This window comes from Siniperca chuatsi, linkage group LG24, assembly GCF_020085105.1.
Source record: "Siniperca chuatsi isolate FFG_IHB_CAS linkage group LG24, ASM2008510v1, whole genome shotgun sequence".
NCBI classification, from domain to species: Eukaryota; Metazoa; Chordata; class Actinopteri; order Centrarchiformes; family Sinipercidae; genus Siniperca; species Siniperca chuatsi.
This window is the reverse complement of record NC_058065.1, coordinates 17,909,911-17,936,282: the sequence shown is the minus strand read 5'-3', so window position 1 is coordinate 17,936,282 and position 26,372 is coordinate 17,909,911. Positions and strand designations below refer to the sequence as shown.

Sequence of the window (26,372 nt, the reverse complement as noted above, 5' to 3'; positions counted from 1 at the left end):
ACGGCCCTGCAGGGCAAGGAGGGGGGAAAGGCCCCTGGCATTGATGGGATTCCAGTGGAGTTTTGTAAAGAGTTCTGAGGGGAGATAGGTGAAGATCTTTTAACTGTTTTTAATGAGAGTTTTAAAGACATGTTGCTACCGCGAAGTTGCAGGAGAGCAGTAATAACTCTCTTACCAAAAAAAGGAGATATACAAAAGATCAAAAACTGGCATCCTGTGTCTCTTCTCTGTTCGGACTATAAAATCCTGTCCAAAGCGCTGGCCAACAGACAGAAAGGTGATGGACCTAGTGATATAGCAAGATCAGACTTACTGTTTGTCCAGGATGGACCTACCAGGCAATGTGTCCTTAATTCGAGACATTTTGGACATCTCTGGTTCTTTGGGAATTGAAACCGTTCTCATTTCTCTAGACCAGGAAAAGACTTTTGACTGGGTTGAGCACCTTTTTTATCTCTGGAAGACTTTGGAGAGCTTCAGCCTCAGCCCAGGTCTTAAAGCTATGATCAAGGTTTTGTACCAGGACTAGGACCAGGATTGAGAGTGTACTAAAATTGAATGGACATCTGAGTGCCTCTTTTAAAGTGTGTCGGGGAGTGAGACAGGGCTGTCTATTCACTGTCCCATGTTGTGCAAAATAAGGGCAAACATTGAAGGTTGATTTTAAAGGATTTTAACAGAAGCCACATTTTATCAGCTTACGCAGGTGATGTCATTGTTCTTGTCCAAAATCAAGAAGAGATTTAAAAAAAAACTGGATAGGCAATGGTCAATTGGTCAAAAAGTGAAGCACTGGCAGTTGGGAGTTGGAGAGGGGGTCTGCCCAGTCTACCAGGGGGTTGACTTGGAATAAGGATGGTTTCAAATATCTTGGAGTGCATGTTGGCAATGAGACCCTAGTCCAGAAGAAATGGGAGGGGTGGTGGAGAAGGTAGAAGGAAGACTGAATAAGTGGAAATGGCTGAATCCATAAATGTCCTTTAGAGGCAGAGCACTAATTATTAACAACCTGGTAGCATCTGCTCTGTGGCATCGGGTGGCCTGCATGGAGCCCTTTTAATGGATTTTAAGTTTTTAAAAAATTGTGTGGATTACCTCCTTTTTATCAAGTACCTTATAAGACATGCAACTTGTTTAAATGGAAGCGAAGTGTGAAACCAGTATGGAGGGTTTTATATAACCACCTCTAAAAGAGAAGGACTGGTGATTTACAGTGGAGGATTTTACATGGTGCCATTGCAGTAAATGTTTTTATCTCTGATCAACCCTGCAGTCTCAAGTGAATGTCCATTTTGTGGGGAAGTAGAGATTGTTTTTCATTGTTTTTATGGATGCAAAAGACTCTAACCTTTTTAATGCACAGGAGAATGTTTTTAGTTGGTTTGGTGAGAGGTGGTCTAAGACTGCCTTCATTCTAGGAGTCGGCTATAAAGTAGCAACTACTAAACCTGATAGTAGGGAAGGTCAAACTGTCCATCTACAGCAGCAGGAAGAACAGAGTAGAAGACAGGACAGGGCAAGAAGCACTTCCTGTTTTCATATCATTGGTGAAAGCCAGAGTCTGGGTTGATTTTAGATTGTTTTTAAAGGAATGAGTAACATGGATGATGTTATGAAAACGTGGTGCTTTAATGATGCAATGTATGGATGGTGATGACTTAAGATTCAATACGATTTTTAGGTAGCTGTTGAAGTGTTTGTGGTCTTAACTGCACTGTGTACAGCTTGGTTTATTTTCATGGTAATAATGTTCTGACTTTAGCTAACTAATTTATTTATGTAAATAAAGGTTTTTAAAAATCTAAAATCTCTCTCTCTCAATTCAATTGGGCTTTATTGGCATGGGAAACAGATGTTAACATTGCCAAAGCATGTGTGAAATAAAAACATACACAGAATAATAATGATAATAATAAATACTGACTTGCAGTTAAAAATACAAATACAAGTAAGTAAAAACTACATAAACATTGCAACTTTGTGTGTGTGTGTGTGTGTGTGTGTGTGTGTGTGTCTAGGTCATTCATTGTCCATCAGGTTGTGGCATGTTAATATATATGGATATGCAGGATATGCCCTGTCTCCTTCTCCTAGAAGTATTGTTAATTTTGAGAGGTCATAATTTGGTTTATTCTGATTAATGTTTGACCAGTCTCACAACAACACTGCTTTCCAGAGTGTGTCTGAGAGGGTTCAGTTAGTCTCAGCACCAACTGACATAGGTGACTCTTTTCTGGGCTCAGCTCTTAGGTTTGGAGGGCTTTGGAATGGAGAGTGTCTAGGGGGCTGGATTTAAAAAATGTGAGCACTCTCTTTTGAATGTTAATTATCAGTGGGTCTCTGCCTAATTCTGCTCTACATGCATTTGTTGGTGTTTTTCTGCCGATATGCATCTGCAGAATTCTGCATGTAAAGATCCTGTTGGATGTTTGTCCCAAACGGTATAACTATAATGACTGAGTGGATCCCATTCTTCACTACCATACAGTGGATGGATAACACTTTCAAATATTTTAAGCCAAATTTTAATTTTAATTTGATAATTATAAAATTCTCTTAATTGCATTTAGATCTCTTCAAGCTTTTTCATTTAGTGCATTAGCTGCCATGTTGAAACTTCATGATGCTGTTATGGTTATAGCAAGGTAGGTATAACTCATACTGCATTCAATTATATGATTTATGGGAAACAGGTATGTGTTCTCCTGGCATCTGGGGCATTTTTGAAAAATCATGACATTAGTTTTCTTCATATTTACTGCCAGGGCCCAGTTCTGACAGTACTTTTCTACTATGTCCAGCTGTTGCAGTAGTCCTTGTTCAGTAGGAGACAGTAGAACAAGGTTATCAGCATAAAACAGGGACTTCACCTCTCTGTCTAGGAGGGAGAGGCCAGGAGCAGCACACTGATCTAACTGTACAGCAAGTTAATTTATATACACATTAAATAAAGTCTGGCTTAAGTTGCAGCCCTGACCACATCTCTTCTCTGGGTGAAGGATTCAGTTTGTTTGTCTCCAATTTTTACAGCACATCTGTATGTCTTTGTACAGATTTTCAAAATGTGCTCTCCAGATGTCACTATTTTGGATAGGTAGTGCTTGTTGTTGCTTTGCGTTATGATATGAATTTGATTAATGGCGTTTTCAATATCTTCAATTTTCTTGTGGGTATAATTTTGTTTTTTTGTTCCTATTTGTGCATTTAAATTTGTTTAAAATGTCATTGTACCTAATGTGTAAGGCTGGGTTGTTTGGTTTGCGATATTTTTCATTTGCTATTTTTTTCAAGTTTTTCTGATGGTCTTGCATTCTTGATCAAACCATTAGCTGGCATTTTGCTTTTAACAGGCTTCTGTTTTTGTTTTATAACGTTAGCTTTAATAGCTGCCTTTTGAAATATCACATTGATATCATCAATAGCCTTTTATACACCATCTCTGGTAGGGACACATTGATTTTGGTTATATACTTATATGTCATTCATCAGATCAGGTGAGTTCAAGGCCATGATGAATATGTCTCCACTGTCTTGGGCCCATCTGTAAGTAGGGTTTAATTTGTACAGCTTACTGGGTTCCCTTTTGTGTCATTCATTTGATCTGAGAGTTTAAAGAACACATTTATTTGGTTGTGGTCTGAAAGGGGGGATTGCTGTCTGACAGTGAATGCACTGATAGTGAAGGGGTCGATGTCAGTGATTGCATAGTATACTAGATTCGATCCAAGAGCTGAGGAGTATGTGAATCTCCCTAAAGAATCCCCTCTGAACCTACCGTTAAGTATGTACAGGCCTACGGCCCGACAGAGTTGCACTACCTCCCTGCCACTTTGGTTTATTTCAGAGTCAAGGTTGTTCCGGGGGGGGATGGTTGGTGTGGTAAAAACGGGAGACTGACCAAACACATGGTTATTGCCCTGTAGGTCGATGACATTGGGTTCAATTCCTGTTCGTCCATTCAGATCTCCAGTTAGAAGCACGTTTCCCTGGGCCTGGAAATAGGTGATTTCTGAGTGGAGAGTTTCAAAAATGTCTTCTTCAAAATAAGCAGAATTTACTGGGGGTATGTAAATAGCACATATATATACGTCTCTATCAGTTATGCCCAGGCTTTGGTCTAATCTTAACCAAATGTGTGATTTAACCTGCTTAACTGGTGAGATCTGATGGCAAATGTTCCCGCAGTACCGGTCCATCTATCCCCTCAGTCACAGGCTGGCTAGCCGGACCTCGCAAATATGTTCGAGCTCATCATTTAATTGAAACAGTCTAGCCAGCTCCCTGCTACCAGCTAGCTAACTTTGGCCAGGCGCTATCCTGGCTGTGTGTGAGTATATTATTTTTTCGCTGATAATGCCACTAACAACTATAGCTCATACTAACAAAGTAAAGAAACAACACATTTTGGGATGGTTTACATTCACTCCAGGACAAAATTGTTTTTCGGAACGGTTCCGGAATGGTGGTGAAAAAAGTTAGTCTGGAGACCTGCAACCAACAAAACGAAGAGCTATCTAGAAATTCATGATTTAGAGTTTCCTGTAGCTTTGATCACAGCTATGAAAGTATCAGAAAACTGTGAGGCTGCTGTCGTCTGTTAGACGAAAGTAAGAACAGCAACATAAGAGAAACAAAAGTGCAGTAATTCATGTTTTGCAAAGTTATAACACAACTAAAGCTACACATAGTGAGCCTTTTTATTTGCTTCATTTAATATAATGAAGCAAATAAAAGTAGTGAGGTTGTATTTTGCTTCATAAATACTGTTTAGAAACCACTATAATTTGATCAGGCACTGTGTTTTTATGAGTAGAAAGGAGAAATGTAAGCTATCTTCTCAGACATTGTTACATTTGCTGTATTGAAAATATATCAGACTTTGACACTGAAACTACAGCAAAGCATGAATGGGAGAGACTTTTAGAAGTTGTTATTCATACTAGGAAACAGGAAGAAATTTGCTCAGGGATAAAACTGCTTCCCATTTAAGTAAAGAATATGCTTGGACACAGGATACAGATGCAGTATTTTTATTATACCAAATAAAGACCAATGTGACTGATCTGTACCATCCTGGTGTTGGAAGGGATGTGGAGAGAATCATGCTGATTTCACTCAAGTCTGTTCCTTAAGTTTTCAAATTATATTGGATTTATATCAGTCACGACATTTATTGTATTATGGAAATTCCTATCAGAATAGGTCTATGAATTATTTTATTATGTATAATATCTACTGAGACTATGGACAAATAGGTGAAAATTTAATTTGATTTCCCACTGCTTCCCATCTTTTTGCTAAGCTAGGCTTACCATGTCCTGACTCCCAAAATGTTCATATGAACAATTCCTTTAAAATAAATTGAAAGAGGGCAGATGCAAAATTAAGCCTTCTTATAAATATGGAGAAATGTATATGGCTATTCGGGAACAAAATTGGCTAAATGGATGAGATATTGAAAATTAAATTATGGTATGGGAATGAAATGTCTTTATTTTATACAATTCCACAGTCTGCATTTATTTACATATCTGTATATACAGTGGTGTGAAAAAGTGCCCCCTTCCTGATTTCTTGTTTTTTTTGCACGTTTGTCACACTTAAATATTTCAGATCATCAAACAAATTTAAATATTAGTCAAAGATAACAAGTAAACACAAAATCCAAACCTACATGGCCCTGTGTGAAATAGTGATTGCCCCCTAAACCTAATAATTGGTTGGGCCACCCTTAGCAGCAACAACTGCAAACAAGCATTTGCGTGACTTACGGAATGTTGTTGTAGGGTCTCTGAATGGCTGAAGAAGAACAAAATGAAGACTTTGGAGTGGCCTAGTCAAAGTTCTGACCTAAATCCTATTGAGATGCTGTGGCATGACCTTAAAAAGGCAGTTCATGCTCAAACCCTCCACTGTGGCTGAATTACAAAAATTCTGCAAAGATGAGTGGGCCAAAATGCCTCCACAGCGCTGTGAAAGACTCATTGCAAGTTATCGCAAACACTTGATTGCAGTTGTTGCTGCTAAGGGTGGCCCAACCAGTTATTAGGTTTAGGGGGCAATCACTAGTTCACACCATGTAGGTTTGGATGTTGTTTTCCCTTAATAATAACAACCTTCATTTAAAAACTGCATTTTGTATTTACTTGTGTTATCTTTGATTAATATTTAAATTTGTTTGATGATCTGAAACATTTAAGTGTGACAAACATGCAAAAAAAATAAGAAATCAGGAATGGGGCAAACACTTTCACACCACTGTATAGGGGCATGTATATTGCCACATTTTTTATGATTTCTTTTTTATTTTATAAATAAAATTTAATTCAATTATAATTTTTTATTATTTTTAGTATCAAGCAGTGCACCACAACTGTAAAAATATCATCTAATATGATATCAGTAAAAAGCATCTTCATGTATGGGAAGTCATTGTGATGCCACTATAATGTACTGAATTGAACTGTGAATTTTGTGAATCATTGCTAAACAAATACTACAATATTAGTGGACGCTGAGTCTTGACCGAGATAAAGGTACAATGGAAATTTGAGATATGGGTGCCCAAAAAATAATAATAATTAGGGACAACATTTTTCATGATTTTGTCTCCAGATTAAGGACCTTAGTATTAATTTGTGTGATGTCTATATGATCTACAACTATGTGGCATTAGAGATTGCTTGTACTATCACACTCATGAATTGTTACTTATTACTCTCAAACTGCAGTTTGAAATAAATGTAACTGTTCATTCTCTGTCCCTAGTTTTCTTTGAAAGTACTCATTGGTGCCATGCATCATTTGATGGTACTATAATGGTGCTTTTTAATATTCTATTGATTTTATTAATATTTCACGAGTACAGAGTACCGATAACCTGCCCTGGCGATAAAACCAACAGAATTACAGAGTAGTATAGATATGTATTTCTAATTGGAATCAATGTGTCCGAATGCACAAGCAGACACTGAACTTTGAACCTCTTCATTAGAAATGGTCACCCAGATCCCTGCCTCTACCCGGTGTGTTTGTGGGTAAGACTGGGAAGCAGACTCACAGTCGGATGAGGAAAGGGTGGTTGACCTCTGTTAGCACCTCCTTCTCGTTGTGGACATGCTGCTCCTGCTTCAGTCGGATCACATCAGGGATCTTCATCTGCTTTAGGGCGTAGAAGGCCCTGCTCTTCTTGTCCTTCACCAGGAAGACTCGGCCAAAAGTCCCTGTGCCTGAGGCGGTGGGGACAGGGGGGAGGAGAGGGCGAGGATTAACCACTCTGACAGGAATCCACAGCAAACAGGGGAACTAGACCATGACAAATAACCGCTTATCTAACATTCTGCATGTATTGATTATGTTTGGGTGCTGTGTTGTTCTACACTGATGTTCAAACCTGTCACTTATCATTAATGTATGCGAAACAAATATTTGGTGATCTCAATCACAAAAGGATTATCAGTATCAGCCAATATTCCATGCAAATGACTCAGTCAAAGTCTTAAAATTCGTTCAAATGAAAAACTGATATAAGTGATGCGTAAAAAAAATACACCAATGCCCATCACAATTTCTAAGATGTCTTCAAATCTCTGACCAACAGTCCAAAACCCAATGATATTCAGTTTACAATGATATGATAATGATATAAACAGAGAAAAGCAGCAAATCCTCACATTGGAACAGCTGTAATTAACGTATGGTTGGAAATTCTGTTAACTGATTTTTAAAATATTTAGTCTAATAATTTCCTGTCAAGTAACTGTTTCAGCTCTACATACATCATCCAGACTGTTTCTCCTGTCTGATCTTTAATGGAAAACATGTGTCTTTGCTAGTGCCAAGTGTGTAAGGACTTAAGGACTTAAGTTATTTGAACAAAAGTGGCTTTTAGATTATTTGTTTTCTTAACAATTAATCTGTTTGTACTATCATCTGTAGAGCTAGGTATTCGAGCAGAAACGATTGGTCAATTAATCAATTGAAAAGGCAACTATTTTAATAATCCATCAATCGCTTTTGTAATTTTTCAAGCAAAGTGCAAAACATCTGCTTGTCATTTGCGAGGATTTGCTGCCTTTCATGGTAATAAATTGAATATCTTCGGGTTTTGGACGGTTGGTCGGCCCTGGACTGTTGGTCAGCCCCTCCTTGCCCCTCTCTCGCTCTCTCTCACAAAACACATTAATGACAACGGACCCGTCTGTGAATAGCCCCTCCTCTCCGTGCACACTTTGAGCTGGGTTATCAAGGTTAGCACGCTGTATAGCTGCTAGTCAATATCGACTGCTCATGCAAGTGGATAACATTAATGTTAATTCTTTAAGTCTGATGCTGAATGTTTGCTCCCTCAATCCAGATGAATATTGAAAAAATATTTTCAAGGACTCAAAAGGGCTCGTCCTGAGGAGGCTCAAAGACAGTCTGGACCAGAGGTATTAGCAAAACAGAGTACTTAGAAACTTAAGGAAACAAACGTGGGAAAGCTGAACAGTTCGACCAGTGTGATTAGCTATCCAATTAATTTGTTTCAAATATTTCCAGGCTTCAACCAGTGCTGCTGTGGCAGCTGAAGCAGCAAGAGAGGATCAGAAGGGTAAGCTGTAGCTAATGAAGAGAGAGATGTAGGAGAGGAGGAGGAGGACAGCAGCCAACATGCTGGGAGAGCCAGCTAGGGCAGAAGCAACAGGTCAGATTGTCAAGAGTGTTACCCTGATTATGAGCAGGCCCTGCAGTCCGCTGTATGAACTCCAAGGTTGATAACATGTCAGTAAACTGGATGGCAAAATGGTCTGTGGTGTTATCAATATGAACATTAAAATCACCAGTGATAAGGATTGAGTCATACTCAACAGTAATTTTAGATAAAAGCTCACCAAAATCAGATATAAAGCCTTTTTTAAGCCTTGGAGGGATGTAAACTGAGCACTAGACAGGGATATACAGGTCTGATTACCAGAGTTAAATACTCAAAAGTAGAGTAAGAACCAAATAAGATGCTTTTACGTGATAAAAAAAATAGCAGCAACACCACCACCTTTCTTGTTAATAATGATGATGATGATGATGATAATAATAATTTTATTTGTATAGTACCTTTCATACATGAAATGCAGCTCAAAGTGCTTCACAGTATGGCATTAAAAACAGATTGCAAGCTTGTTTCTTATTTAACTGACAAGCACCACTTGAAAACACACCATGTGCACTTGCATGAATTGCGACATTGTTGGCAAGTAGGACTTAGGCCACCTGCGGATTCGAACCCTGAACCTGTGTATCCCCAGAGATGGTGACTTACTGACTGCACTATAACACATAACTGTGCTGGAGAGATACAGTATATGCGCAGACGGTAAGAAACTGGGTTTTTGACAGCAAGGTTTCTTTTGTTTATTTCTTTCTATGATTTCAACATGAATTTATTGTTCACAATGTAGCATAATCAGGGAAAAATATGGTGCGTCCCCTGGACGCATCAACAGTGAGTTTTCTGCGTCCTTTTGGATTTTAACACGTCAAAGACGCAGGACGCATAACTAGCAACACCAATGATTTTGACCAAAGTTTTGTTCAAGTCATTATAATTAAATTGTTCAGAATCAGAAAATCACTCAGCTTTTTCTTTTTTCAAATTCTAACGCATCACCATCTCTCCCTCTCTGACTCGTCAACAGCTCTCCCTCTCCTTTCTTCTTGACTGGAAAGGAGCCTGCTGTATGTCGCCGCGATGAGTCTGCGTGGTCGCTGCTAGTCAAATCCGCTAGTAAACAAATGCAATGTGCGTCCTCGAACGCTTTTCGCGATCGCCGACTAGAAAGCATTAATCCCGATCTCCCCATCGTATATTTTTACTGAATATTGGCCGATAACGATCGCTGTCCGATCGATCTCAGCATCCCTAGTAGAAAGTGGCATGAAATGGAAATGCTCAAGTAAAGTTCAAGTACCTCAAAATTGTACTAAAGTACAGTACCTGAGTAAATGTACTTAGTTACATTACTTTCCATTACTGGACATGCATCATGTGCCACCAGCTACAATGCCTTGAGAAGTGAAGTGCTCGCGTCTCATAGGAATTTAAGGGGAAAAGTACTTATTGTGTCACACCGCACTCAGCAGATCTTCTCCTTGAGAGAACACTGCTGTCACTGAGCCGAATAAAGCTAAAGTTAGCTCACTTCAACGCTCAGTTGTTTTGGCCAAGGTAAGGTTAATGTAGCTTAACTGAGCATTTCAAGTGACACCAACCAAAACCTAAATGGCTCTTAATCAGTTTGAATTACTAATTAACTGACCTTGTTAAAACCTCACTGGAGACATGCCAATAGGTATCCTGCTTCAAAACCTCCACCATCATCCCCGTCCCCAAAAAACCAAGAATCACAAGACATAATTGAGTTCAAACCTATTGCCTTCTCTGGTAATGAAGTCATCCTAAAAGCCATCACCAATCCCCTGCTGCACCTCCTGCAGTTCGCCTACAGAGCCAACAGGTTTGTAGATGATGCAGTAAACATGGCCCTCCACTTTATCCTCCAGCACATGGACTCTTTAGGAACCTATTCCATGATCCTGTTTGTGGATTTTAGCTCCGCCTTTAACGTCATCATCCCGGCTCTGCTGCAGGACAAGCTCTCCCAGCTGGAGGCCATGTTTACTGCATCATCTACAAACCTGTTGGCTCTGTAGGCGAACTGCAGGAGGTGCAGCAGGGGATTGGTGAATTGGTGTATATATGATTCTTGACTTTTGCAGTAAAATGCCAAGGCAGATTCCTTGTATATGAAAACCTACTTGGCAATAAACCGGATTCTGAAAACTTTAAGGACTGGACTTCATATCATAAATACAGGACATTGGTATCAGAGCATGTTGGCTGATAAGTACCTGAAAGGTCAGTACACAAATGTCAAAGATATGTTTAAGGTCATTTAGAAACAGTGTCACAGTTACATAGTTTATTCACCAGACAGAACTAAGAAGTATCGGTAACAACAATACACACACAAACACAAACGGCAATATTTGCATCAGCCTCAAGAATCCAGTATATCAGGCTCTGATGAAACTATAACAGGCTGTTATTATCGGTCTTAACCATTCATGTGCAAGCACTGTTTTCTAGTAAACTGTCAAAACCACATCAAAGTTTAGTTTCAGTTTAGTTTCTGTGTCTTTTTAGACTAACTGTGTAGTCAGTTACATGCCTTTTGAGTACAAGTCAGTGATATTCAATGAGATTGCTATCTTTAATCCCATATAATCTGTAAACACCATCTCTGAAGTCTTACACATTTGGTTTATATCTGCTGCTATGAGAAACAACGTAACATAGTTCCTCAATTTATTTTCTTTTTTTACTTTTACATGTTTTACTTTTAAAAAGGTATTTACTGTGGCTAAGGCTAGTATTTATTTTTAGTAAAAGTGGCTTGTTGAGTAACTGTGCTGATATTCTTCAAATAAATAATAATAATCCATTTCTCTGTGGGATGGGGCAGACAACATAAAACACGGTTGTGGACATGAGTGATCAGACTGTTAGTGGAACCACATCAGAATAGGATGGCGAGGCAGTAGTGTGGGCAGTAACAGTTGGAAATCCTGCAGGAGCAGGCGGTTTAAGGATAGAAAAAAAAAGTCCTCCTGAAGCAGAACTACAACACAATGACTACAGTTTCTGTGGCCTCATACTGCCCTGAACTCTGTGTTGTTGTTTTCTTCCTAAAGACAGGGAGAAGCATTTGGCATTTCATTTCTGCAGTGCTGATGAGCGGTGAGGGAGACAATAAATGGCCGATGACAATATGTGATATAACAGCCACTCTGAGTCAGACATGGAACTGCTGCAACTTGCTAATGAAATGCAGGCTGTTTCGATCCTATGCTTTACCAACAATGAACCTTTGTCTCAGGCCTATTGGTGTTTCCATAGCAACAAAGAAACAGCTCAGATCTCATAAAGCCAGTAATGGTTGGGTTAGGTAAGGCCATTTTATAAGAACAATAAATGTGAAAATGAAATCAACAGTATGACCTGTAAGAAATAAGTCTTCACTAATTCATCACACCAATAACTACTAAAGCCTGACTGTTACATCAGCCAAGATCATCAGCAATTTTAGTTTATCGTAGATTAGCCTAAGTAACAACAAACTTCAGCACAGAAATGCCAAAGATGTGTTTATGGTAGTTCAGATACAGTGTCTTCATTACATAGTTGTCATCTTTAGTTGACCAAAGATGATGAGAATTTTAAAAAATCTGATGAGAATATATCAGCTGGTATTTGTTGTTTGACAAAAGCAAATAACACATGCATTTTTTACTACTTCCTAAAATTTGGTTATTGAAGCAGTGTGGGACATTTTACAGTGTAAAAATGAACATGTCAGTGCTCTCTGGTGGACAAACTATGTAACATTTCTTGTTACTTAGTGGCCGAAATAAACACTAATACTGATCATGTATAAGGTACAACAACAGTGAAATGTAATCCCCACCAGTTCTTTCAAATTGTGCATTATAATTAAATAGGATAGGAATAGTGAAAATGTGTGTATGACTGGGACTTGGACACCAAGGTACTTGAAGCTGTCCACCCTCTCAACCGAGGACCCATTGAAATTAATTGTGGGCCATACAGATTCATGTTGGCATATGATGTTAATACAGGTGATTTTCGGTTGTTCACATGAAGTGACGTAAGTAGTTGTGTGAAGAATAAAAAGAAATGGGCTTAGGAGAGAAGTTCATTGTCATACACCTGACCAATGACTGTGTGAAGTTGGCGTAATTGTTTTGTAAAGTTACAAAATGTTGGACGATGACGTAGAGGTGTGGGGGGAGGGGATTTCAGACACTCTCAAGCGAGCCGACAATCACTGCGTTTGAAGCATACTGAGACCTTTAGTTTCGTCAAAGTCAAAAGGGTGGCAGAACCGTTTCCTCCAAACAAGTTTAGCCTGAAAATAATGTATGAAAATGACCTCAAATTGGAGTTCCACAACAAGAACAACACGAGGAGAAGCCATTGCTTTTGATGATGAGATAGGAGGAGCTGTCAGGTATTTAACCCCACTGCTTCTCTGCATAACAATGTTCTAAACCAGTGTAACATTTCACCTTGCTGAACAACCCCTTTACTGCACAAGGCTTACATTGTGTGAGCGTTTGAACACATGCTACATGAAGGGGAGAGAAAAACAAGATAACCTATTTTCTCTACACACTTATGTGTAATGTTATAAATCATAGGGCTGCTTCTTTGGTGCTTTCTGAGTCAGGGCTGTTATCAGAAACCAATCAGGGACAAAGGCAACTGACAATGAGACTCGAAATGAGCCTAGAAATGGCCAGTTGATTTCAGAGAGTAATAGTAGTACTGTAGCTGATATTTTCCCTTCTGCAAACTGGGTCATCCCTCACTACTCTTCCACCTGCTCTGTTTCTGAAGCTTAGGAAAACAAATGCTCTGCGCGCAACTCTTGAGATGCCTGTTGTACTGGCAGGATGCAACTTTTATGAATAACAGATTCAGACGAGCCAAATCAACATATCCCTAAATATCATGTTGGGGATAGGGATGGTGCCAATGAATAAATGTGCTCTGACAGGACTGTGTTGCCTTCAAGTGAAATTCTCTGGGTCATAGGCTACCACAGCATGCGACAGCAACAAATAAATCTAATGGCGCAAGAGAGTTGCCTCATGATTTCAATGACAATTAAACAACAGCAGGCAGATAAAGAGCTTTAGCTGATTTGTTTTAGGCAGTAAATCCCTCTCATCAGACAAAATGGTTTGGCAAATTGGATTTTTATGCGGGGCCCATAAGCTTGGAGCTTGCTCCCAACAGCACAGAAAGAATGCCATTCCCTGCTGCACACCTCCCTGACAGGCACTAAGCTCACGCTTTGTTACCTGCATGTAGCTTAGTGCATATTATTGAGCTAGATGTCTTCCATAAAGTGCGCAGCATGAAATTATAAATCACAATGTACGTTAAATCTGCCTGCAAAATCAAAAATTTGAGGGATGCAGTGTCATCACTGCAGTGTTTGCTATCAGTTCCATCACCATCTGATCAGTCTCCCCCACTGTTACACTGTCAACTGTAAAACACAGCACTGTTTGCATTTATTTTGTTTTTGTTTTGTTTTTATTTATTATGTATTGTTTCACATTGTGTACCTGACAGACAGTCACGTCACTGCTAGCAGATCTTCCACCTTTTTCCTTTACTCAGGTGCAAGAAGAGCTACATTCATATGTTTTTGTTGATACCAAAATGTAACCTCTAAATTATAATATTGGCATCAAAAAGAAAATTCAATACACATGACAGTACAATTACTAAGTAAGACTTGGGTGCAGCAGGAGAAACTGTTCTTACTTACGCACTTTACTCAACCGGGATAACTGGACTAAATGAGGAAAATGACGGACTGGACTACAAGAAATATAAATAAATGTTGAAAGGAACATTAATAACAAACAGTATGGCAGCAATATGCTATTGTAGCGTCTAGTCTGCCTAATCCGAAGAAGGGAATGGGTGACATTTGTGGTACTGGGAAATAGTGGCAGAGTGGGACCTCTTACTTTCTCTGTGCTAAAGAGCAGCTAGCCCAAGTCTGACAACCATCTGCCAGTCTGTAACGTTAAGCAACACCACGTTTGCCGTCAGAAACGCTCTCTGCCTCGGCTCCAGGTTAACCATTCCCACGGTGGCGAGGAGAGGATGCGCCGGGGCTTTCATGCCGGTGGACGATGTGGTGAACAGACTCAGAGATATAGGTTAGCTGCACTGGCGAATTAACAAGCACCGTGCACAAAGTTCACTTAAGTTATCTGTGCAGATAAGCAGCTGGCGGTACAAAAAAAAAAAAAGCCCTGTCTCTGGGCGTAACGTAGTGTTATTCTTGCATGCCTCTGCGACGTGAAACGTTAGACAGGCAATCACCAGCATTATTAGATGATGGTACTTCACACTTATTTTATACTTATACCCACCTGGTACTAAATTTACAGTACTTTCTCCCATGTGCACTGACGTAAAGGTGAGCTGCTGTAACAAAGAGTTTCCCTTCGGGGATCAATAAAGTGTTTCTGATTCTGGTACAAGAATGCTGCATGCTTATTGGTGCACTTACACTGATGAGATTTACTCCTTAGTTTTCGAATTTAGGTACCGAATGACAAACCATTTTTTTGATACTCGAAGTTTCGAAGCATTTCGGACGCTGTCGTCATCATCAAAGTTCAGTACCCAGCCCTGATCTGCTGACCAATCACTGCCCTTCATTCCACGGTCCCAGTTAAAATCTAAAGGTGATTGTGCATTTTCAATTGTTGGCCCTAGGCTGTGGAATAGTTTGCCCCTCTCTGTTAGATCTTCCCTCTCCACTGATATATTTAAAGAGAAAAAATTCATCACGTCCTGCCCTCAACCGGTACTGATTTATCTTCAGACACAGAAACCTTAGAAACAGCTGTAAAACCTGATATATATTTTGACATTTTCTGCTGCGTTATCAACACATATTGGGGTCAATATCAAAATAAGAAACAAAAAACATCTGTTGGTTGTCAGGTGTAGTAATAAGGTCTCAGGAACTAGACAATGGGACATGATTCCCAAAAACAGCCTGACAATGATGAACACCTCAGATACAGAACTCATGAAGAGTTCTGAGAACATCAAACTGCACATATCAGGCATCACAGTCTGGCAAGTGCAACTCAAATGTGCTGGAATGTTAATCAAGCACGCCAAAAATATTAATGGCACATGACGCCATCATCTCACATCCAGTGGTACAGACTGACTTGAGTGGTCCGACCACTTGTAATTTTTTCTTACGAACATTTTGGAAATAAGAAAACATTAACGAATCCCCCGAAGTACTCAAACTGTGTAAAAACAAGTTAAAAATCAAATATGTGCATTGGAGCATTTCCTGAACGAAGCTCAATGTGCTCCACTGCTGGAACGAACACAACCCTCACACAGAGATGGCCACCACCACAAATAAACTGTGCAATCATCTATTGAATGTTGTGTCAGGTACCCAAAATTTCCTTAGGACAACTACCATTTATCTACAACTGAGACCGAGCACACATCTGTACGTATATGAAACACAGCCCTGCTGAAGAGGAGGCCTTTTTCTTCCAGTAAATATTGAGACTTGTGTCAGCCAAGATCAGAGACATATGGACTCGTAATCAATGCTTTCATAAAGAAATAGAGACCTAAACCTTTAGTGACTGACATGACAATGTCAATCAAGCTATTATACAGGTGTACATAATGTAGGCTTTAAGTAAAGACTGACCTGCACTCTAAATAGTGATAAAACTATGTGACTATAACATTTTTTATCTGGAGACATGGGCCATTTTGACATTTACATTTTGACGCTGAACAGTGGGCATCTTTATAAGATACATTTTATATTGTACATTTTGTACAGATGCTTGTTCAAAAATCATACCCAGGTAGGCTATTGGCTCATTTCTTCAAATTAATATATACATTTGGGCATGGTGTTGTCATTGTGGGAAATGAGAGATAAAATATTACAATAGTATTGTCCTGCAGTATTGTACAGCTTGTGTATGACGGGAATCAATTGTTAATAACATTTATGCTTTGCTCTGTATGATCACATTACAATGTTATGCACCTTAATTTTACTGTAGATTGTTTTCCAGGTTGGCACAGAGCCTATTCATTTAAATATATCATCATGCACCCATGCAGCAGGCAAAGTTCTATGCCACCATCTCATGGCCATGATGTTTCAGAATCCCATTACAACATGAAGGTGAAGGCGGTACCACCAACTATGGCCTGCACAAGCACTCTACAAACATGGCATCGGCCACGGACACAGGTAACTTTGTGCAACATTAAAAAACCCTATGATGTAAAACCCTATGACAATGACTAATGATATATTAAAGCAAGACATTACTACAATCATGGCTGCTTATTCATATCATTCTCAGGGGATCTGTGGAGAGCCTATTCAGGACTTGGAGGTGAAGAAACCAAAGCCATCTTCCAGGAGCGTATGTAAATCAATGCTCTATCAAGCATAAATAGGTAACGGTCATAATTATTGTTATAGTGTTGGCTGTTGATTCATGATCATATTGTTGCATGTTACCAATTTAAACTTGCAAGAGAAGTGTGGAAGGATGATGAATTTAATACCTGCACTTTTAACATTACTTCCCTGACTTATCAGTGTTGTCCCCTTGGGGACTAAAAAGCCTCAGACCCCAACCGCTAATATCCTCGGTGCTGCGTGGCTTGTCTGAGCTTTCACTGGTTGACTACAGGTTTGGACCTGTGCTGCGAGGTTCACCACTGTCATATCAGTGTCCTCCTATTGTGGCCACAAGTCATGTCAAACACCCAGCTACCCCAGAATTCCCCAAACTCCTTGTCCCAAACTGCCACCACTCTCCATTTGGAGAGCCTAACTGTCACAGAGAGAAGCAGCTATGACAAAGGAGGGCACACAAGAGCAGTCTGAGTATCTATTATAGAAAGATATGTGCAAGCCCAGAGTAACAGCCAGTAGTTTCTATGAGGTTTGCCATGTGTGAGGGGAGTCTTGTGGTCGGACTGGCAGCACAAATACTTAAGGGAGTACGACAATCTAGCACAATGACTTTTCATTGCTAGGGCCTTGAGCGTGAACCTCAGGTGCTGGAACAATACTCAAAACTGTTCAATGTAAATGTCTCCCTCTGTGGCTTTGTCATACATCCCAGTGCTCCTCACCTTGGTGCCAGCCCAGATGCAAAGCTTTATGACCCTAATGCAGCTCCTAGTTTTGGGCTTGCAGAATGTAAATTCCCAGACATCTGTAACATTTCAGAGGCGAGGCATGTCAAATATGTGAAAGGCCAGGCAAAACTGAAAAGAAATTATACATTTTACTGGCACATTCAAGGTCAGTTGGCAGTAACTGGATTGAGCTGGTGCAACTTCCACTTCCATTACTGACACTGAGGAGGACACAACAGTGAAATAGTCTGGAGGGATGATAACAGAGATGAAAGAAAAGGTGGACCTTTACTTTTTTGGTACATATATGGATGTATATCACCAGACGGCTCAATGGTAACTGTAAACACCTTTGTCTCCTATACTTGACAGATATCTTACTTGTATATCTAGGAGCCTATATGTGTAAATATTTATAAATGTAATAAATTCCAAGAGACATGATTTGGGGTTTTAAGTATTTTAGTAAATGGATAATTGTGATTGGAATTGGTCTTGTTAAACAATGTAAAAACAAATATTAAAACTTATTTTCGCTCACATGAGTGACTGTTACGGTAACTTAGCGTATCAATCAACACATTACATCAAACATGAATTCATACTTTTTGTGTATCTAAAGGCAGTGGTGGAAGAAGTACTCAAATCCTTTACTTAAGTAAAAGTAGAAATACCATAGTCTAAAAACACTCCATTATAAGTAAAAGTCCTCAATTCAAAATGTTACTTAAGTAAAAGTACAGAAGCATTATCAGAAATAATTATCAAAAGAAATATCAAAAAAATATCAAAAGTAAAAGTACTCAGTATGTAGAATGGCGCATTTTAAGAGAGTGTTGTCTTATTATAGAATAGTATATTCTTCTGTTTTTATCACTAACAAATACGTGTAAGAATATTTTAATGTTGTGCCAATTTTAGATACTTTGTATACCACCGGGTAGATTAGTAGCACAGTAATGCATCATATCACATAAGAATATCATGTTTTTTATGAGAAAAGTAACTATAAGTGTCAAATAAATGTAGCAGAGTAGAAAGTACAGTATTTGCCTCTGAAGTAGTGGAGTAGAAATATAAAGTTGCATTAAATTGAAACAGTGTAAAGTACAAGTATGTCAAAATTGTACTTCAGTACCTGAGTAAATGTACTTAGCTACATTCCACCACTGTCTAAAGGATCATTCATTAGTGGCTACGACATTTAACAATAACACATTCTTCTCCGTGGACTTATTCCCTCTCCCATTTACTAACAGTGGATGTTGCCAAGCTGTCACTCTGACCGAGACTGGCCAATAGGGACATGTCTTAGCTACATCATAAGCAGAGTCAGCTCAACAACAAGCAAAACTTTTGGATTCAAAAGCAAAACTTTTGGATTTGCATTAATACATTTTTAACAACATTCATTTTACTTGCAGTAAAACATTTTTTGATTGCAGTGCCGATAGTTTTGCTCTCAAATCAATTTTTTCATGCATAATAAAGACACAAAAGTACCCTCATACAAAACGACAAAAATGTTGGTGAAATGCGGCTGGGTGCGGTTGCAGATGAGAAAGAGCTGTCAACTACATTTTGAATTTGGTAATAAAACTGGCAAACTTTTAGCTAACCAATTGAAACAACAAACTGAAAAATCTAAGTTCACATCAAGAGAAGATATCTCTGGAAACATTACACAAGATCAAACTGCAAGAAATGAAACATTCAAACAATACTATCCCAAATTATACACCCCAGACCGTGACACCACATCTACAGACACCAAGATTTTTCTGAGGAGTGTCTCCCTCCCAAAGACACATCACAGGCAGAGAATGTGGATAAACCACTCACCCTAGGTGAACTGAGGAAAGCACTACTACTCATGCCCAACAATAAGTCTCCAGGTTTAGATGGATACCCAGCAGAATTTTATAAACATTTCTGGTCTCTCCTTTCAACCATATTTTTCAAAATGATATCCGAAATCCTCCAGTTATAAAATTCCCCACCATATGAACACTGCCTTGATTACACTTATCCCTAAACCAAACACAAACCCTACACACTGCTCTAACTACCACCCTATATCTTTAATAAGCACTGATGTAAAGATTATAAACAAAACTTTGGCATTAAGACTGGAATCTGTAATTTCATCACTTGTGCACCCGGATCAGACTGGTTTCATCAAAGGGAGACACTTCTCAGAAAACATGCGAAGATTATTCAACATAAATGTATACATAACCAAAACGGATACAAATCTTAAACATCCTGGCATTACTTTAACTTTAGATGCTGAAAAGGCATTTGACAGGGTCTCTTCACCTCCTTAAAGCATTTTGGCTTTGGCCCCTACTTCATCAACTGGATTAAGATTCTATATAACACACCCTTAGCATCTGTAATCACCAATGGACAAATATCTTGATCATTCAACCTGAATGAAGCTTAGGCTTTTTGACTGCAGCATTTTATTTTCTGTGGTTAATATCTTAGCTACCTAGCTACCTTAAATAAATAAATATAAATCAATGTGGTGTCTAGTTATGATGTCCCATAACTAGACACCACATTGATTTAAGTTGTAAATTAGCCATGTAGCATACACATAGCCATAATTAACGTAGCCTACATTCTTTACTAGCCTTCATATACCTTGTGTCACGTCCGCTCTGTGGACTGGATGCATAGACTGTAACGTTATGCTTTCTGCTGAGATGCTGAAGCATAGACGTCGTGCTACTGTGGTAGGCTAGTTCAGTTTTACAATAGTTACACTGTACAGCGTTTTCGTGGACTCTTTCTGTCTCTTCTCTGCACCCCTCGCTATTTTCTCTCTTCCTCCTCTTTGTAATCCGCACTGTCAAATCACACCAAAGACGCTCTGAGCCGTCTCTGATCACACACAGCGTCAGCGCGCTGGGTGATAGTAATAATCACACAGCGTCAGCGTTATACTATATGTCACATTATAATGTAACATTATACATTAATGAAAACATACTTATGAATATTATATTCAATTTCTGCCAATAGATCCTCCTAAATGTTACACACTGGTCCTTTAAATAATGCTTGCATAAAAAGAAAATCAGGTTACACTGTCAATAGGCCTGTCGCGATAATTATGCTATCGACTTATTGTACGATATATGGACATGACCTCGATCATTTTTGCCGACCTCGATATTGCCCTTTTGTTTACATAAGAATGTCACCAACATTTTAGCCAACACGATGCCAGAGTAAACAGCAGTGTTGCCTATATCATCATAAGACTTGGGGCACAGTGCTTAAAACCCTCGGAAACCCACGGGGGTGTATACACTCCCAAATATGTTGTCTTTAGAGCATCATTACCCCTCGACGGTTTGAGCTAGAGACATGCCGTTTTTTTCCTGTTAAACTCCAGAAACTAACTAACAGGAGAGCCCCTGTTTGTGCATGTGTTGTTTACTTCCGTTATTAAAACCAATATTCAAATTACATGTGGAAAATTTTAATGCTATTATGGAAGTTTATATTATCATTTTAATATAGTTCCCTATGCGCTTCCATACAATACAGGACAAAACGAAGCTAAAACTAAATACTGTTGCAAGTAGTGGAGTTGCGCAGCTCCTTTCGAAGCCCTCAGTGAATGTTCAGTATGAGCTACAGTTTCTCTGAAAATAACTGCGACAGCTTCTCAAGAACCAAGCAGACTTCCTGAGTTTTGATTACCAGCAGCTTAATATAGTGGAGGGTAGCCCCGAAGTTAGTTACACCTTCAGCCTGCTTATTGCAACTGTTTGCTGTGTTAGTGAGGGAGCTAGCCAACTATAGTTTGTCAGTCAGTAGCAGACTGAAAGGTAAATGTCAGAGCATCTGTTCATCATTCTGGTTGACAATGTATGTTAAATATTCTTTTAACATGTTAAATAATTTCACGTAATTAATAAAGTTATTTGTAAAGCAGCCTTCTGAATATCTTTGCATAGTCATGCACAATCCACATAGAAAAGGTCTATTTTCATTCCAGCTCCAAAATTCAATATATCAGCTGCCATATCAGTAATCTGTGAATGTTTCCCCTCTAAAATCGGTATCGGCCTCAAAAATCCCATTCCGGTTGGGCTCTAAAAAAAGTACTGCTTAAGAACATATTTTTGTAAACTGAATACCTACATGAGCTTAGCCTCAGGGCCTCACTGTGAAACCTGGTGACTTATGGGTGGCATGTGTCATAGTTTTTGACATTTTATTGATTAAAGAATGAAGTGATTAAAAATTAAATGCAGCCCTGTATGTGTGCTCTTGTCTAACATGCAAGCTTCTTTCTTGGGACAGAAGATCTCTGACTAAGTTCTTGTGTAATCCAATGATGTAGGCGTGACTCAAACTTTGGACAAGTCAAACAGTCATGACTAACTCCCCTAAGGGCAGGTTGTTGCCTGAACATGGACTAACCTTGGCATGTGAGTTTCTCTGAATACTGCCTCACTTAGTGGGCAGTGTGCACACCTCTGACTTACAGAACATGACATGACTGCAAAAACCAACACAAAAGTCTTCATCTACTCCCACCATCCGAGGAAGACCAAGAGGATTAACTTTATTTTTGATGGAAATGTCAAAAGGAGGGTTTGAGCATGGACTGCCTTTTTAAGGTCACGCCACAGCATCTCAATAGGATTCAGGTCAGGACTTTGACTAGGCCATTCCAAAGTCTTCATTTTGTTCTTCTTCTTCGTCTGTCAGCCTCACTAGAATGCTGTATCAAATTCACATTTGAATCCATATAAGGTTCGGCCATTATGCAACAGATGTTGAATAAACATTCGCAAACAACATCAACATATCTCCACTAGGCCACTCCAAAGTCTTCATTTTGTTCTTCTTCAGCCATTCAGAGACCCCACAACAACATCCAAAGAACTGCAGGCCTCTCTTGCCTCAGTTAAGGTCAGTGTTCCTCCCAAAACACGTGTAGGCCTATACCTCATTTTCATTCCTATTTGGAGCCAATAAACACATAACGTTTTAGTCATTTCTTAAGGTATGCTCCCTTACATTGCCAATTGAGTAAAAAGAGGTAGAATCATGAGCTGCGTTTCCACCGCAGGAACTTTCCCCAGGGACTAGGAACCTTTGGAGGAACTCAGTGCATTTCCACCACAGGGACCAGGGTCTAAATTAAGTTCCGGGGACATTATTTTACCCCCCAAAAGGTCCCTGCTCGGGGGTAGTACTTCTCAGAAGTACCGGGACTTTCGGGGTGGGGCTTGCTGCGCTGAACATTTCTGATTGGGCAAGGAGCAACTCAGCTACTGCGCTGTAGGAAGCCGTGGTGACACGGAAACGCATGACCAGTCGGTTGAAGGTAAATCACATACGGCCCACATGCTGCTTGTTAAATGCTATAACGCTAACTGTTGTCATGCTATTACTACCTTAGCCAAAAGCTAACGTTAGCGACATGCTGAGTTTTCACTTAAGAACTACACACTCTGCAAACAGCACAAAACAAAACATGTACAAAACTATGCTTGACGGGTTATGTGGTTTGGCTTCACCAAATTTTAAACTCCCAATTTTAAGGTTTGAACTCTCCATACTGTACACCAATCCTACAGCATGACGAAACATTCACTGCTTGGTGAAGAGAAATTCTGCTCTTTTTAGCCCTTCAAAAATGAAATGTGTTCTGATTTATTCTTAATTAAATTACCTTCCCATGTAAAATAAACATGATCAATACATACCCTACAGTATTTTGATCAAAGCACAGAATGTGCAGTTTTCCACACAACAAATGTATAGGACCATTGTACAGATTGTGGTGGAACAACCTCAGCCAGCAGCAGCAGTGTTTATACAAACAAAATGTACAAAAAGGACAAAAAGATAAAGGATAAAGTAGGTCAGCTGTGACCGGGTGACCTAATGATAAAGTACTCATATCTTAATATGAGACTATCAGTTCAGATTTATGCTATTCCAGCAGGGCTGGACGATACGACGTAAAATCTATATCACAATGAGCTGTCACATTTAACTCAATATCACCAAATGTAAAAATATTAGAATTTGTCTGTACATGTTTGAATTTATTACAGTATGACCCAGTTTACGATTCCGGACTTCTCAAGTAGACTTTCGGCTGATTGGTTGGTCGAATGTCACTGATTGTTGTAGCTATTTGGATTCACATTAATTAGTCACACTGTAGTTAGTGAAAACTTAGATAAAAGTAAATTTAGTTCGAGAAGAGATTCACAATGTCGTAATATGCTAAATTTGGTTTATTGTCCAGGCCGATATTGTAATGTGATGTAGATTACATTATATTACTACATGTTGTCTTTTCTTGGTTCAAAGTGATCTATATTATTTCTAATTTATCTATTTGAACTGTATTTTCCAATCATCCATATTGATGTATTCTGTCAAAAATATCATGAAATTTGAACCAGTAAATATCACCCAGCACTACATTCTTTTTTTCTCTTTTTTTCTTCTGTGAAAACTCTTGTTGAAGAACTGTCTTTCTATTCATCTGATCTCATTTGTATAAGTCAAGCTCAATCACAGAAATTAAATGCATTATTCATGTACTGTACAAGGCCAGGTTATCATTTCAGACTTTTCGATTGCAGTACAATATCAGTTTCGGTACCAAACTGAAACATGAATGTAATCACTATTTTATCTACAACTATCTTATCTTTTTTATTTAATAAAATATTCCAAACAGCAACAGCATTTATTGTCTTAACACAAGCAGCTGTACAAGAACTAATTTAATTATGAAAAATCTGATCAAAGCACAACAAGAGTAAGACTCGGACCAAGCATTCAACGCCAACTTTTGATGCTTGACAGTAGAGCTGCAACGATTAGTAGATTAATCAATTAGTGACAGAAAAATAATCAGATATTCAAACTATTTTGATTGATTAATATTTTAAGCATTTGCCTCAAAATGACTATTTCAAACAAAAATGTCAAACTTCCAGCTACTCAAACGAGAAACTGCTGCTTTTCCCTCCCTCTCTTACATTATAAAAAAAAACAAAATAAGAAATTTGATGACACCACCTTGGAAATTGTCTTTCATTTTTGTGTGAAATGATTAATAGTTTAATCAAGAAAATAACTGACAGATTACTCGATAGCCTAATGCTATTTGCTTGTTTTCTGTGTGTTTTATGATAAGAAACTGGAACTCTTCTTTGACTGTTGGTTGTTGAAAAACATGCACTTTCAAAATGTCAACTTTTCTTAACTATTCTGATATTTCATAGACCAAATCAATACTCAATTAATCAAGAAAATACTTAACAGATTCATCTATAATGAACATTATCATTAGTTGCAGCCCTGCTTGACAGTTTTTGGTACTCATTACTGCAGTATTGAGGTTCAATACCCAACCCCACTGTATTATCTTGCACTATGTTGTATTACTAAAAGCATAATACATTTCACTCTTCTGCCTGTCCTGGAGTTTGGGAACTACTTTATGTTTCACTATAGCTGCTTGGGACAACACTCCAGTACAGGGCAATTAATGAGCGTGACATGTTCTCGAAACTCACCAACTGTGGCAATGGTCTCCAGGTCATCAAGGCAATATAAACGGTTATTTGGTGATGCTTCTCCAGCTGAACCGCTGGCGTTGCTTTTACTTTCTCTCAGGGAGCTGGTCTCACTGTTGACTACGACTGTTGCTTTGGAGGACGCCATTTCTTACTGTCGGGACTGGCGGACTATTTCGGTTTAAAAATATCCAGCGGGACGCATACAGAGTTCATATTATACATATCTGGACGCAGGGAGTTATCGTCAGTTCATCTTCTTTGTCTAGCTTTGGCAGTGCAGGTTGTTTTCGGATAGTGACGCCTTCCACGTTGAAGAAAGTGAGCAGAAAAGGGAGCAAGCGTTTATGTTAACAAGTTTAATTAACTAACAGACAATAGGAAATGAAGCCACCGACATGAGTCAGACAAAGAAGCTGGTGACAGGTGCACTGCAGTGGCATGTAGCGTTAGCGACTTTGGTTAGCAGCTAACAATCCATAGTGAGCTAATGGGAGATGCACCGCAACACTGGAAGTATGAAAGGGAAGCGGAACAGGAAAAGCTCCGGAATAAATGTCTGTTAGTCCGGAATAAAAGAGAGTTTTAAAACCTCACTAACTCGACGAATCCCATGGCTTTTCTGACTCAAGTTTACTGATTTTCTCCATTATTTACTCAGTTACAGACCTCACCCCGCAGTTCTTCCCGGTGTCCACATCAACCAGGAAGAGGTACAGTATCGGTGTCCAAATAATTTCCGGTCAGGACTTTCAAAATAAAAATGATTAACCAGCATGGCGACGTTTACTGAGTAAAGCAAAGTCCCCGAGAGAATGTCATTATTTTCTTTCAAGATAAATTTGTACTGAACTGGAGATTTTTTTTTATTACAAATACGTTTGGTGCTAAACTGCTCAACTTCCTCTACTTTCTACCTGACTGTATATAGCCTACCTTCCTACCTTGACACTGGTGAGGGGTGTACTACAGTCTGTGGGTGTACTACGAAG

The 26,372-nt window shown here is 39.0% G+C and overlaps 1 protein-coding gene across 1 annotated transcript in view; it reads right to left on the bottom strand.

Moving 5' to 3' along the window:
• prkx (protein kinase X-linked) overlaps window positions 1–26,120 on the bottom strand; it is a 69,184-nt gene extending 43,064 nt beyond the window's left edge. Inside the window, exons 1-2 of the mRNA XM_044187946.1 lie at window positions 25,381–26,120; window positions 7,061–7,229 (exon numbers count right to left, since the gene is read on the bottom strand). Coding sequence (XP_044043881.1) covers window positions 7,061–7,229; window positions 25,381–25,528 — 317 coding nt within the window. The 5' untranslated portion in view covers window positions 25,529–26,120. The remainder of the gene's footprint in view (window positions 1–7,060; window positions 7,230–25,380) is intronic.
• Between the last annotated feature and the right edge of the window lie 252 nt (window positions 26,121–26,372).